The sequence below is a fragment of the Lasioglossum baleicum genome, chromosome 2 (genome assembly GCF_051020765.1).
Source record: "Lasioglossum baleicum chromosome 2, iyLasBale1, whole genome shotgun sequence".
Lineage (NCBI taxonomy): Eukaryota > Metazoa > Arthropoda > Insecta > Hymenoptera > Halictidae > Lasioglossum > Lasioglossum baleicum.
In genome coordinates, this window is record NC_134930.1 from 10968703 (window position 1) to 10982525 (window position 13823).

Consider the following 13823-nt stretch of genomic DNA (forward strand, 5'->3'; position numbering starts at 1 on the left):
CATCAAGTTAAAAAACAGTTAAAATGTAAAAATTTTCTCACGGTAGATGAACACGAACTTGGACGACGTCCAATTGATCTTAAATTTTCCGTGGATTATTTTTTCATGAAATGGAACAAGTTCACGGGACAGCGTACTAACAATTTCATAGTTGAAAAGTGAGGTGCACATCGGGGTTCATTCGGCCCGGGACCTAAGAAAGAAGCGACCCTCTTTGCCCGCGAAGCAGAGGCAGACAGAGACGGCCGGCACGCCCCCTCGGTGCCAGATTTTATTTATCGCGGCGTGGCTTTTTGTTTCACGGTAAATACCCCGAGCATTTAAGAGTAAGACGTTTCCCCGATTTATGGTCGGCCGCCTGCTTCGAGTTCCTCTTCTTATTCCTTTCAACTTGGAGAGCACCCTTGACTCGTTCTCTCCTCGCCGACGCACAGCGTAACCCTCCGGGGATATCCTCTCTCTCTCTCCTCTCTTTTCTCTCTTTCCTCCCTCGTGGACCGTCTCTCGACTCGTCGTTCACGTTTTCGTCGAGTCGTTACGGTCTGTTACACGCCGATCCACTCGATACACAGTGCGCACCCCTGTCAAAAGTATTGGGACACTTACTAGAGATGAACTGAAACGCCACAATTTTTTTTTCGACACGTTCCATGTCGTGTGGCACACGCCCCATTCTGAACTTTCTGTTCGAACCATTTGGAATTTTCGATTTTAACGGGAGATCTATTGAACTGTTACGACGATAATTTCGTTCATTCATAAGAAAAGTGACGTAAGTCAATGAAAGGAAATTTTACAGGAGTCATTTAAAAATTACCTAAATTTCTTGTTATACATATAGATACTGGGTTAATTGTCATGTATATTATTTATAAACCACACTTTATATGCCACAATTTATATATGTATTTATTATTATACTTGTCTTAGAAATAAATTTTGAGTTGCGTCATTTTTCTAATAAATGAACGATTTGTTCAAAGGGGTCTTATTTAAATCACCGACGCAGCTTATATCCGACAACAATTTTCAACGACAATCACCTCAGTCGACGATTATATTATCTGATAATGAGATTGGCCCACAACAATAGCTATGTATTATAGTTAGACTGCGGATCTTTATGGAAAATAAAAAATGTTTGCATTGATTGCAAGGCACAGGAGCCAAATAAAAATTTCTTTCTTCTTTTAATTATCTTATTAAGGTGAAACTAACACACTGATGGCCTTAAATATTTTTAATATGTCCACTATTTTCTAATCGAAGCTGTGGAAGAAAGCGGTAAAACGCTCACATAGTGCATGGATTTAATGAAGATTCTACTTTGTCACGTACAATCTGTAGGTTTGGTATTGTGGTATGAATATTCATATTCTTTACAGCAGGGACTGTTGCAATCGACATTAAAAAATAAAACAACAATCATCTTTCGAATAAAACATTTAGTTACAGACAATAATACATTTGTATATTGATAAGATGCGTAAATATGACAATGTATGATCTGTTTAATTATTTTTCCACTGTCCGAAATCTAACCTAGGCTGTAGCAAGGAGAAAGTGCAAAATCAATGAAACTGATAGTAGATCATTGCTGATGAATATTATAATTAGACTGCGGATGTGTGTGTTATGCATTTATGACAAAAATGGTTACGTACAATTTAATCCTAAAAGACAAAGAAAATTGTTGTGTGCCCATATTTAAAATTGTGCTTGGATCCGAAAGAAGCGAATAATATACATATTTATCAAATTCTGTTTGAAATTTTTGTCGTGCGTCTGATTCGATATTGTACAATAAATTGTTCAAGGGTCGCGCTCAATCAATAGATAGAAGAAATGTGCCCTTTGTGTATGAAAAAGGGTTCCCCTAAAAAATGTATTTCACCAAAATATTGATAACTTTCGATATGACTAGACTACGGATTTTATCAAATTGATTAAAAGATTCAAAGAATTAAAAAAAAAAACGTATAAGCTTCTATTCGGCTCCTGTTTGTTCCCGACTTGAAATCGGATATTCACAAACATATTTAATATCTGCACTCAGCCATCTACAAATTGGATGACATCCACTTCGAAAAATGGATTCCTGACAAAACAACATTCGTTGAAATTCAACTCTGCAGAGGTCGCACAATTGACTCGACTGGTATACGTAAAATCAATATAATTGCACAGTTGCTACGTTAATTGACGAAACTGAATATTAAACATTTAAATGGAAAGTATTCAAATGAAATATGAATATCTGCGGAGCAGATTTTAAACGACAACTGCACATCTCTGAATGCGAATGTTTTTTTAAAAAGCGGCTTTACGTTCGTTTCAGATTAACATGGAGGCGGTGACATCGACGGACTACGACTCGTCGAACCTGAGCAGGAACTTCAACCAGGTGGGCTTCAACACGTACAACTACTCGCAGTTCGAGGAGAAGTACAAGCCTCGTCAGGTTCTGAAATACGGTGACGAGTACCTGGAATACGGTCGAAATTCGGTGAGGTTGGGCACGGCCGAGAGGTTTGCGAGATTGTCGTCATCCAGGCATCAGGACGGTGTCGGCAAGCCGGATCAGAAGTACGCGAGGAGTCACTCGCAGCCTGAGAGACAGCATCATTCGTCTCACGAGACGCGATCCAAGTCGCAGGACTCCCGCGAATTAACCTTCTATCAGATCGATCCGCCGGTGAAGCCGGAGACCGTTCAACACGTTCATTCGAAGGCGCATCGTTCGGGAACGGAGAAGGGTCAGAGCAAAAAGGAGCTGACCTTCTACGAGATTGACGGGCCGGCCACGCAAGAGAAGACGAAAGACGGGAAGTTCGAGAACTGCAAAGAGAGAAGCGAGAAGCGGGACAAGTGTCACGCCGGCCAGGAAAAACAGAACCCGACGAAACACGGCAAACAGAGCCATCAGGAGCAGAAGACCAACGCAGCGCCGCCGAACTACCAGCTGAACAGGTCGCAGTCGGACTTGACCGAGTGCCAATTGCCCAACTATTACAGACACCAGAACAACCCTTACATCGACCCGCCCAAGTACAGACCCTTCGACAGGCCGCCCAGATACCAGGAAACGCCACCAAAGTCTGAGCCACCGCCTAAGTACTCGGAAGTGGCCAAGAGGCTGGACGATTCCAAACGAACTCAGGTGAGTAATGGTTACTTACACGGTTTCGATTAATTAACCAAGAAAGTTCTTCTTAAAAATTCGTCGGGGGCAAAAACTTTCGTAGATTACGTAAAGGAACAGGTTGCATTAAAATTTGAAGAGAATTGGCTGAAAATTGTGAATGAGAACAGGCTTTCGGTTTGATATTTTTGCTGTATGAAATGAGAAAATTTAAATTTGTCTTTATTCGGTGTGGCCCAATCCCTGAACATAATTTCAATACAACGTGGAACGAATGAACCGTGTTTATTTCCTACTTTACTGGGAACAATCATTGTCACTCAGACCAACGAACTCTTATTAAGACACTTTGCTTGGGAGCAATCCGCGTGTATCTCCAGTCCCGCTGCAGCCACTCTAAGCGCACGAATCCACGCTGATTAGCGGTTACGTGTAATGTTATCAATTTGACAGGAGGAGAGGGGCAAACGACAAGGACCTAGCGGAGGAGGTGGCAGCGGTGTGGGAGGAGGAGGAGGTGGTGGTGTAGGAGCAGGAGGTGGTGGTGCAGGAGCAGGAGGAGGAGGGAGTGTAGGTATCGTCAGCGTTGGTAGCGGTGGCAGTAGTGGCGGTGGTGGTAACTCCAGCAGGGGGACTGGCGGCACTCATGGCGCCGAGACGCCCTCTAATCTGGCCAGTATCACGCCAACTGCGCGAGAAGCAACACGCGGTTGTTCGTCGCGGACGCGTCTCCCGTACAAGTCGTGTGACACGCGTTCATCCACCACCGCGAACAACAACAACAACAACAACGTGACGAAAGAGGACCATCAGCAAGAGTCGATCGACGATCCGGAGGTGATCTCGAGGTGTCACGTGGAGCCATCCAACAAGTCGCATCATCACCCAGTCCGATCGTGCGCAATCGTTGGTGGTAGTGGTGGTTGTGGTGCAGTTTCCGGGAATGTTTGTCACGGTGGTTCCGGTGTACCGTGCGAGTCCTCGACATGTGACAAGTACAAAGGTGCCGTGGACTCTCTGCTGAAGGCCAGCGAGGCCGTGCAGGGTCGTTTGTGCGAGAGATCGATGCTGAAGATCGAGAAGCCCTCCGGCAAAGGGGTTGCTCACGGGGTCGAGGTGATCGGTAAGTGCGGGGATAGGATGAAATCGGCGCAGGAGAACGGTTACGGTAAGCACGAGGCGAACAAGTCGAAGGGACAACAGCACGATGTCGGTCACGGGTTCAAGGTCGAGAACATCAAGTACTACGGTGAACTGAAGGGTTACGATTTCAAGTCGTACGGCACGATCGATAAACCGGCGACGGCCACGGCCACGGCCCACGAGAAGTCCCACTCGCACGGGCCGGAGAAGAACGGCCACGAGAAGTGTCACTCGAAGAGCTCGTCGTCCACCGCATCCGCATCCGCAGCCGCAGCCGCAGCCGCGATGCAGAGCTACGGCCTGGCCAAGGTCGCCGCTGGTGAACGTCCGCCGGAGAAGAATCTGTACGCCGACCATTATTATCACCGACCATCGCACTCGAAGCCGCAGAGCCCGTATCAAGTGTACCAGGAGACCAAGTACTCGTACAACGTGAGCGGGGTACCCGGGACGCCGGCGCAGGCCAGCGCAGCCGCAGCTTTCTTCGCAAGGTCAGTTACTCAATCTACTATACTACTCGCGATCACGAGCGTCCACCTGTTCCCGCCTAGATTTACGGCCGTGCGACCACGAGCACGACGCCGCGCCGGCTCTCTATCGTTCCTCCTTCTACCAACATTGTCCCGAACGGACCATCTGTAATTGTCCCTCGTGGCTACTGTTTGTTTACGTGACGCGTCCACCGAGTCGACGTTCGCTCGCCTAACTTATCACGACGACTTTATCCGTTCACCGTTTCGCCGGTACCAACGGAGACCCGGCAAACTTCGATACGTTTCGCCGTGAACCTATAACTCCCGACAAGAATTCGCGACTTATTCCACCTCCGCAGACTTAACCCCGCTCGTCTTAAATTTTGTTCCAGCAACTTTTATTGCGTTTACTACTATGCACGTACCTGCTTCGGCGGCTACTCGTTACTCCCGGTTACCACGTTCCACCGAGTTTTCAACTTTGCCGTTTCTCGGCCACTTTTTTCACCATCATACCCCCACGTTTTGTTTCCTTTGAATCGTGTTTTACTCGACTTTCTACGACTGTTTTGAATGCAGTTTCGTGATACATGCTAGCTGATCTGGACTACAAGCAAACACGTTTCATGCGAAGCATAAACCTTCATACAAAGGTTGCAATTTCAATTCTTTTTCTGAATATTCTTGCACTACGAAGATTCGTTTGTATTTCATTAATGTATATACGGAATGTAATTTGTCTCTAATAAGTCGACTGGCTATCCGATTTTGCTTATTACTCTTCAGTTTGTTTTAATAATGTTTAATTGATGTCTTTTTACTGTTATTTTTTACAATTAAATTTTAAAACACTTAGATATCCCAATTTTCGTAGATACTTATGCTTATTGGCTTCTGAATCTTCCATATCTATGTTCTTTCACATTCATACTCGTTTTTTCTATCGTTTTAAACTTTGATTTTTTTATTTTTTGGAGTATGTGTTTAGTGCAAGGGTTTCAATTAAAGCACTACAAGTTTGGTTCTTTTTGACGAATGCATTAATGACACAATTAGGATTATCATATGTACATATAATCCTCTTTTATACAAGCTGTAAATATCACGATTTACCTAAAAGTTAAACTAATGGAAAAATAAGTGGTATTCAACCATAATATATGTATATTCATCTCATGTTTCGTACCGTTTGCGCTTTTACTGCAACAAAATTCGTAATTAATTCGGTATTCAATTATCCATAATGTCATTTCGCATAGATATGCAGACAAACTTGTTAAGCTTTTGTATTATTCTTGATCGCGAATAACTCACTTTTCCTCTAAACACGCAACAAACGGAAATACATTTACTACATGTAATTAATCGGAATGACGTCCCTTTGTACAATCTGCTTTTGAGCAGTGAACAAGTGAACAACAACACGGTGGCTTTGATCAAATTATGTATTCTCAAAGGTTGAAATGGTGCCGTAGAATTAATAAACGTTCCACCCCGATTAAACGTGCCGGTGTAAGACAGAGCTTTTGTCCGTGAAAAGGTTAAGCCCGCCATCAAGCCTTTCATTCTATACCACTTTTCATAATCTCCTTCAGCATTTCCGAGTCTGGCTAACTCAAATAATAGTCATCGTGGCAGGTCTCTCTCGTTGTTACGATTAATGTCGCTGGAATCGTTTTTAACCAATACTTCTACGATAATAAATTTACACATAAACGAAGAAAACTTGAGATTGGGACACTTTGAAATTTCGTAAAACCATATCATCGTACGATTTAAATAAGTGACAAATATTAATTTACTATTTTCGAGTTACCCTTATCTCACTGACGATCATTTCCCAACAATCGCCGACAGGTGGTTAAAATTCTTCAAACTATTATAAATTGAAGTACATACAGTAGTGTCCAAAGAATAAGCATTCAAAGCAATTGTACGACATTTTTATAACATAGAGAATCATCAAAGGGATCATAATAAATGAATAGACTGCGGATTTTATGCATTTACTAATATTGGATATGTGTAATTTAAAATTGTGGATCGATTAACAGAATTTAGGAATATCAATGTATTATTTTCAACTCCTTAGAATGATTGACACTAAACCTACCACTACCGGTCAAAATGACCGGTTCCAGATTAATTATTTTACAATTATTGAAATAATATGTATGATTTTATAAGAATTGACTGTATAAATATCTTTAGTAGAGCACGGTATTATAACGGGAGCCGCACAAAGTCTAAATAAAATCAATCTTGTCATTTTTATAAGGGAACATGTATTTACCAGTTACTTTTAAGGCTCGGTAGGTTTAGTGTTAAAAAAAGAAATACCCTTACATTTGCATAAAGATCTGCAGTCTACAAATGAGTGCCCAAAAGTTTTTCCATTTTTTAAGTACATTTCAAAAGTCCGCTGAAAGCGCTGATACAATGCGCCATTGATCACTCGGGCCGATCGATAACATTTAGGGGGTTAACCGCCCCGCAGATTCGATCACGCAGCAAACAGTCGCGGAGCCCTCTCCCTATTGTTCTCGCAGCTTCAGGAAAAAGCAATCTGTCCCGAAGAATTCTCGGCAATTCGCAATCGCCATTCTCTCCCGGGTTGGTTCTTTCATTCTCGCATCGGTTCGCGGGTAGAAGAGGTTTCGCGCGCACAATCACGGATTCACGGGGAACAATTTCAAAGGTGGTCGTCAAGGCTTGGAAGTCGAGCTTTCCTTAAGACGTCTGTCTGGCTAGCTTTGATCTACGACACGCGTTTTCGACAGGCGAACCGCGGAATGAGAAACAGCGGGGCGGTCGCGTGAAAGCGTTCGGCCGAGCTTAAATCGCGTGCAGTTTGCGCGGTAGGATAAAGCTCCTCCCGGTGTCGGTGTCACCCCTTAGACCCAGAGCACGGGGAGCTTACCCTGTCATCTAACAAACCTCGGTCACAAACGGTGGGATGTTTCGATGCACAATAGCATTGTCCAGGTGTGCCTCCCGCCCGGATACCTGCTCGATCGTTGACACGGTGTTTCGAGAGTTATTAGTCGCCCTCTAATTGCGAACCGTTGCGTTTAATAACGATTTACGGGCACACGATTGCCATTAACTCTAGTATGGTCATCTGGGGCAAATATATCCTCTGGCAATTTTGGATGAAAGATTTGCATAGTCTCTGTAAAGTCTCCACCAATCGAAATAGAAAAATCAATTTTTCTTTCCTTACATTTTCTATGAATGTATTTCTATCTTTTTTGTTAGTTCTCTCTGATTTCTTTGTTAGTTTGATTTATCTTGGAGTATTATTATAAACTAGCTGCTCGCAACCAGGCCCTCCGGGCGGGTAAATAATGTAACTACGTTTGTTGTACAGATCGCGAAACAACACAAAAGTAAAAACAAATGTAATTTTATTTTAATTTAGGCTGCCGCGTGATTCGCTAATAAATATTGCGCAGAATAATTGCACAATAATGCGCAGCCGAACATGTCAACCTGCTACTTGTACCGTTCCAAAAAAATTATGATTTTTGCAGTTTGTCAGAATTTTCCGACTTTCCTTTGTAAGTGTCTCGAATTTTTGTTTTCCGGAAAACTTTTCCAGGACCATAACGAACAAAACAAGAAAAGAATTACGCATATCCATCGTTCGAATCGTGAGTTATGGTCTCTTGAGTTCGTACAAAAATCCCATAGAAAAAAGCACTTTCATTTTTTCCCGAATTTTCCATTTTTCCAGGAAACTTTTGCAACTTTTCTTTCCCTAAAAACCTTATTCGGACTATTACGAACATTAAAAAAAAAAAATTAGCCAAATCGGTCCAGCCGTTCTCACGTGATGCGCTTACCAACGAACAGCAATTAATTTTTATTTATATATATCTAGATGTACGAACCTGTGCGAGATACGCTATGAATATTCCCACAGTTGTGCTAACGAGAATCAAATGATTATGTTTTTACACATGTTGCACATTAATTTAATAATTTAAACTTGCTCGCCAATTTTGTACAAACAGCTGATCTTCATGCGAAACAAATATTTTCTACAACACTTTAAAAGATCTTTCATTCCTGAATGATTTTAATGAATTTGAGAATAGTATGTATATCGATGCTTTTTTAAATTCTTGTAATGTTTTGCCAGTTTCAAATTGCGCCTACTAATTTTTGTCACGACCGCATAAAATCCGCCGTCTGATGATACATTGCGCTACTTTTACGAGGTAAAGTACAGGTTATCTTTTCTACCAGTTGCTTTTATCGCTCTGTAATTCCAGTGTTAAACTTCGAAGAACCCTTCCGGACGTAAATTTTTCAAGTTACTCGCTATTGTCCATGTTTGCTCTTCACCCGTAAGTGCCCTGATGGTTACAGACGGCAGTATACAGAAGGGTTAATAACGATTTATCGGTTCTCGGTCGCGGCTAATGCGAGCCCGTGAATTCGCGAGCGACTCGCATGCCGGGCACTCCTCGTTTTGCAAGTAAAGGAACGTCCGTTCGGAATGTCGACGGCGTGTCGCCCGTTAATGAAAAGCAAACCCTCGATTTCGAATAAAATCGCCGATCGAACGGCAAGAGTAATCGCGACCGGGCGCGCTGTTCCATCGCCGATAAAACTGGCCGAGTTCGCGTACTTCGAGGCAACGATAATCGCAATCGGGTTCTCGCTCGCGATTCCCGATTTGGTGAGCTTTAGCCCTTTGCGGTCGTAGCAACTAACGCAACATTTATTCAATATTTGGCGCGTAGTCTGTTACAGATATAATATTTGTAATTTTTAATGAAATCAACCGGATTCAGTCCACTAATACTACAAAAATTAATGGGATTTAATGACTGTAACGTAATGGTGAACTTTTTAAAAATTCATTAAAGTAGGATGACTGTACCGATTACTGCGGTATCATGCTTCAATCGTACTAATTTATCATGAAATAATAATAATAATGTGTGTAGGAATTTTGTGGAAGAACGATGTTCAAAACCTAATACATTATAAGAAAATATTGAAAAATAAAATCGATAACTTTTTATACGTATTACTGCTTATTAGAATTCGAAATATACGAGCGTACGGATACATGCTAAGTATCTAGGCATTAATTTAAATAAATCCTGAGTATAGTAACATCTTTTTATTAATTTTAACACCGTAATATAACATCACATTAATAACTAAATACATTCTTTCAACAAATATTTGACTACCAGTTTGAAGCTGTTTCAAATTATGAGCATTGTGAAGTTAACAACATTTCACAATTGCATTTACAATGTAAACCCCTTTGCTTATCTCAATTCTAATTCCATTTTATTCTTTAAAATCTCCATTCTGTTTTTGTTTCTTAAGAGTTTGCAGTTCCATAAGTAGATCTTTTCGTGTGTTTCACTTTACATTGTTTTTAAATTTTTATTACTGTTTTTTTTCATTACTTTCCGATTTAATTTCTGCCATATCTTCTTATTTCATCTATAATACTCTTTATCTAGAATCGTATCCACCTATTTGCGTGTATCGAATAGGTACCTAACCTTAATCGTTATGCTGAAGTGAACCTCGTTTCTCTCTATCGTAGTAGCAGTTCACACCGCAATATTAGGGACATTTCTAGTGATTTTCGTACCGCAGTAATGTGCTCCTCCTTCACTTTAATGCACGTAATGCTGAGGGTTTAATTTTTTTATTAAAAATGGAAGAGAAGTTTCTTTTTAATTAGGTATCTACATAAGAGTAGGTAGGAAGTAAGTATCTAAATAATAATAAAATTTGAAAAACAGTCCTTTGGTGATCGAGATAAAAGAGAAATCGAATTATTTTTACCTTCTATGAAGAAGGTTTTTTCATATCCTGAGATTATAAAAATATGAGAATATGATTGATAATTTTGCTTGGCTCGCCAACGAGAATACATCTTCACATTCAGTTGTATAAATATATTCAGGGCAAAATCATTTATTTTTACGTATTTTAATCTCGTTGAGAAAAATACCACAGTAAAATATACAACCGCAGTAATAGGTACACTTATCCTATGAAAAAATGCCGTCTGAAAGTTGCAGGATATATTGTAGAATAGAATAGAAAAGCTGTGTACAGATTACAATTGAAATTTTGAGTGGAAACTTATATTTAACTTTTCGGGGTACACTCGAATGCTTTCCTCTTTGCATGAACTATTATCGAGATACAAGCGTCCAAAGTTGAAGTGCGCATTACATACAGTTGTTCAAACTAACGTTAGTGTCATTGGCGCACTGGTTCGATCACTTGAAAAGATACAGCAAATATGCAAAATATTACATGAAATTTAATTCGACGTTTCGGTCTCAGTTTAGACCATTTTCAAGAATAGACAAATTTCCGTATTGCGTCTGTAAGAATTAATCAAAAATATATTTTAAGTGCGCCAATAACACTAACGTTAGTTTAAACAATTGTCGATCGAGATACAGAGAAATGTTCCAATGAAGTAGTTCAATTGGACTTTGACATATTGATGATTGGACCTGAATGAAAGTACAAGATTTGTACAAAATGTATTTACCGTTGTCATTATAATAGGTACATTTACTCTATACATAAAGCACAGACAGCTGTGCGTCGGACAGAGACGGACACAACAGAGTCCGGTTTCTGTTTTATCGCGTCTCGTACATTCTCTCTATTTTCGAAATAAGAAAAAGAAAAGAAATTCCCCGCGTAAATCGTCGAATAACTAATGTATCGTTTAATGGATAGCGGTGTACGGTTCCTGAACGATCGTGTCCCGGGTATGAATGATTTCAATGGACTCGTCTCGGTGGTGAGTGGCGCCTCGTTTCGTTCCACCTTGCTCCTCAGCGCCCGAGCGCCACAGCTCGACCAGGATTCTTTGGAATCGGCGTTCTCGCAGTCTCGTAGGAAGTAGCCGTGCGGCAAGAATTGAAATTAATCGCGCCTCGACGAGCCCCGAGACGTATACTTGGTTCTCCTTTGTACGACTACTGGTTTCACGCCTGGACAAGAAGCATTCTCCTTTTTCTCTTTCTCTTCTCGCGGTGGCCACGCGTGCACACAATCGACGCTAAAACACCTTCCAGAATCGGTTACCGGTCGCAGGCGGTTAACAGGGGGAGCCCCGAGGGAGCATCAACGATTTTTCGCTCGAGTATTCCGAACGATCCTTCTCGAGACACGGCCGTGTGTATACGCCCGGGCGAGTATCGTTGGCTTTTTTGCGACGAGATCCCGTCCGAAGTTCCCGGAATACGAGTATCGTCCCGTTACTTTCGAACTTCATGAATATTCTCGAAACCTTTCCCGTCCGGTGGCAAATAAAAAAGAAACGAGAGCCCGCCGTACACTGCCGCTCAAAAACCCCGGAACCATACGCCGCGCGCGCGCGCTAAGTCTCGGAAAGTCGATTATCTCCGAACTATCGGGGATACAGGAAAGTTTTTATGCGCGAACTTTCCGACACAAGCGAATTTTTTTAATAGATCTTTTTTTGCTTGAACGGCACGACGACGATCAAGTTTTACTTTCGATACGTTTCTTTTTGAGAAAATCATTCGATAATGCGTCTACGAGGCAACCTCTGCAAAAGGTACACTTTGACATCGCCACCTTTAATATTTTACGATTATCCGATTCATTAACGTTCAAATTCCACAGAAAATTTCTTAACCGCTACTCATTTAAACCGGATCCTCCGCGAATTTTAGCCGACCCAATTTCTTGTTCGAGTAATCGCGACTTCATATCTTCGAGCACTAGCGAGAAGGTTTGTACCGGGAAAGTTTCCCCATTTTGAGAAGCAGAGCTCACAGGTCTGCGGAAATAATTCCGGCGTATCGTCGCGTGGCCTCTTCTGTCAGGTCTCATTTCGCGGGGTGAGATTAGTTCGCGGAGGAGTCGAGCGGTTTGGGACTTTTGAACGACACTGTAGCCAGGGTATATTACCGAAGGAGGTTTTTGCGAGCGGCTCCATCCGTGATATCTCGGCCGCGTCTATTTCCCGATGGGTTTGCCGAGGGGCCAGCCACGGAAGAAGTTGATATTTCAGGAAGTTTCGCGGTCTCGCGAGCCGGTCGTGACAAATCAAATTGACCCAAGACAGGCTCGCTGTTCACTGAACCACGTGGGACGGGAAAGGAGTAGGCTGAAGGGAAGGCGAGAGAGGATATAAGGTGGTGGGCCAGGTCCGCTCGTATTGTTAGCCTTCGTGATTTTATTGCCCTCTTATATTGCCTTCGCGCATCTCTCTCTCTCACACTCCCTCCCTTTTTATTTCGCGACGGTTACTCGGCCGCTCTTCGTTCCACGGTTCTTTATTTCACCCTCTCTCTCAATCTCTGAACGGCAAACGGGTGCCTCGATAGCCGCGCGAGGACCATTTTTACGAGGCGATTCACCGGATCCACTGGAAGTTGCAACAACGACGAGAAGACTGTGTTCTGATCGCTCGTACTCCACTCTCGGAAAATATGATCCCGTGTGAAGATCGGTTCAGCTGCAAATTGCTGCGGCGCGCGCTGGCTCTTGGGGAGGATGTTTGTAGACAGATCTGCAGACTACAGTCAGCGAGATTTCCATTGTTACATTACAAATTTCATGTGTTTTTGTTTCCTGCATTATAGTTTTCTTTATTAATTCACCAAATTCGGCTCACGAGCATTACGGCGGCCCGAGCTGGTTTTAACTTGGTTCTGCAATGTCCCAATGGAATCTGTACACGGAAATCATCGAGTCCCCTGGGACCCAAATTTGGCCAGGAAAACTCGCGCGAGTCAAATCCAACCACGTGTAAATGGACGGCCCGACGTTTATAATACAAGTTCTGCAATATGCACACTCGATTTTTTTCGACATCCACTCTTTCCATTACTCCAACGCACTTACTACAATTTACGCGAGAGCCAAGTGCTTGTTCGATCTAATAAGTGCATGTCGTATCAGCGCGATAAGGCAAGCGGAACCTTACATTGGTGTAATTCGCGTGAAACTCGCATCCGCTGACTCGACGAAGCTTCCGGTGGAACAGCGAGTGCAACTATCAAACAATATGGCGGTTCGTCGATTGG

The 13823-nt window shown here is 42.4% G+C and overlaps 1 protein-coding gene across 9 annotated transcripts in view; it reads left to right on the forward strand.

Annotated features, from left to right (window-relative positions):
• LOC143218411 (uncharacterized) overlaps nt 1-13823 on the forward strand; it is a 641385-nt gene that overhangs the window by 229625 nt on the left and 397937 nt on the right. For all 9 annotated transcript variants that reach the window (XR_013011059.1, XR_013011061.1, XM_076443569.1 and 6 more), the window contains 2 exons: nt 2339-3160; nt 3596-4776. Coding sequence is in view for 7 of the 9 variants with exons in the window: in XM_076443569.1 (XP_076299684.1) it covers nt 2339-3160; nt 3596-4776 (2003 nt within the window). In the remaining 2 variants the exon portion in view is untranslated. The remainder of the gene's footprint in view (nt 1-2338; nt 3161-3595; nt 4777-13823) is intronic.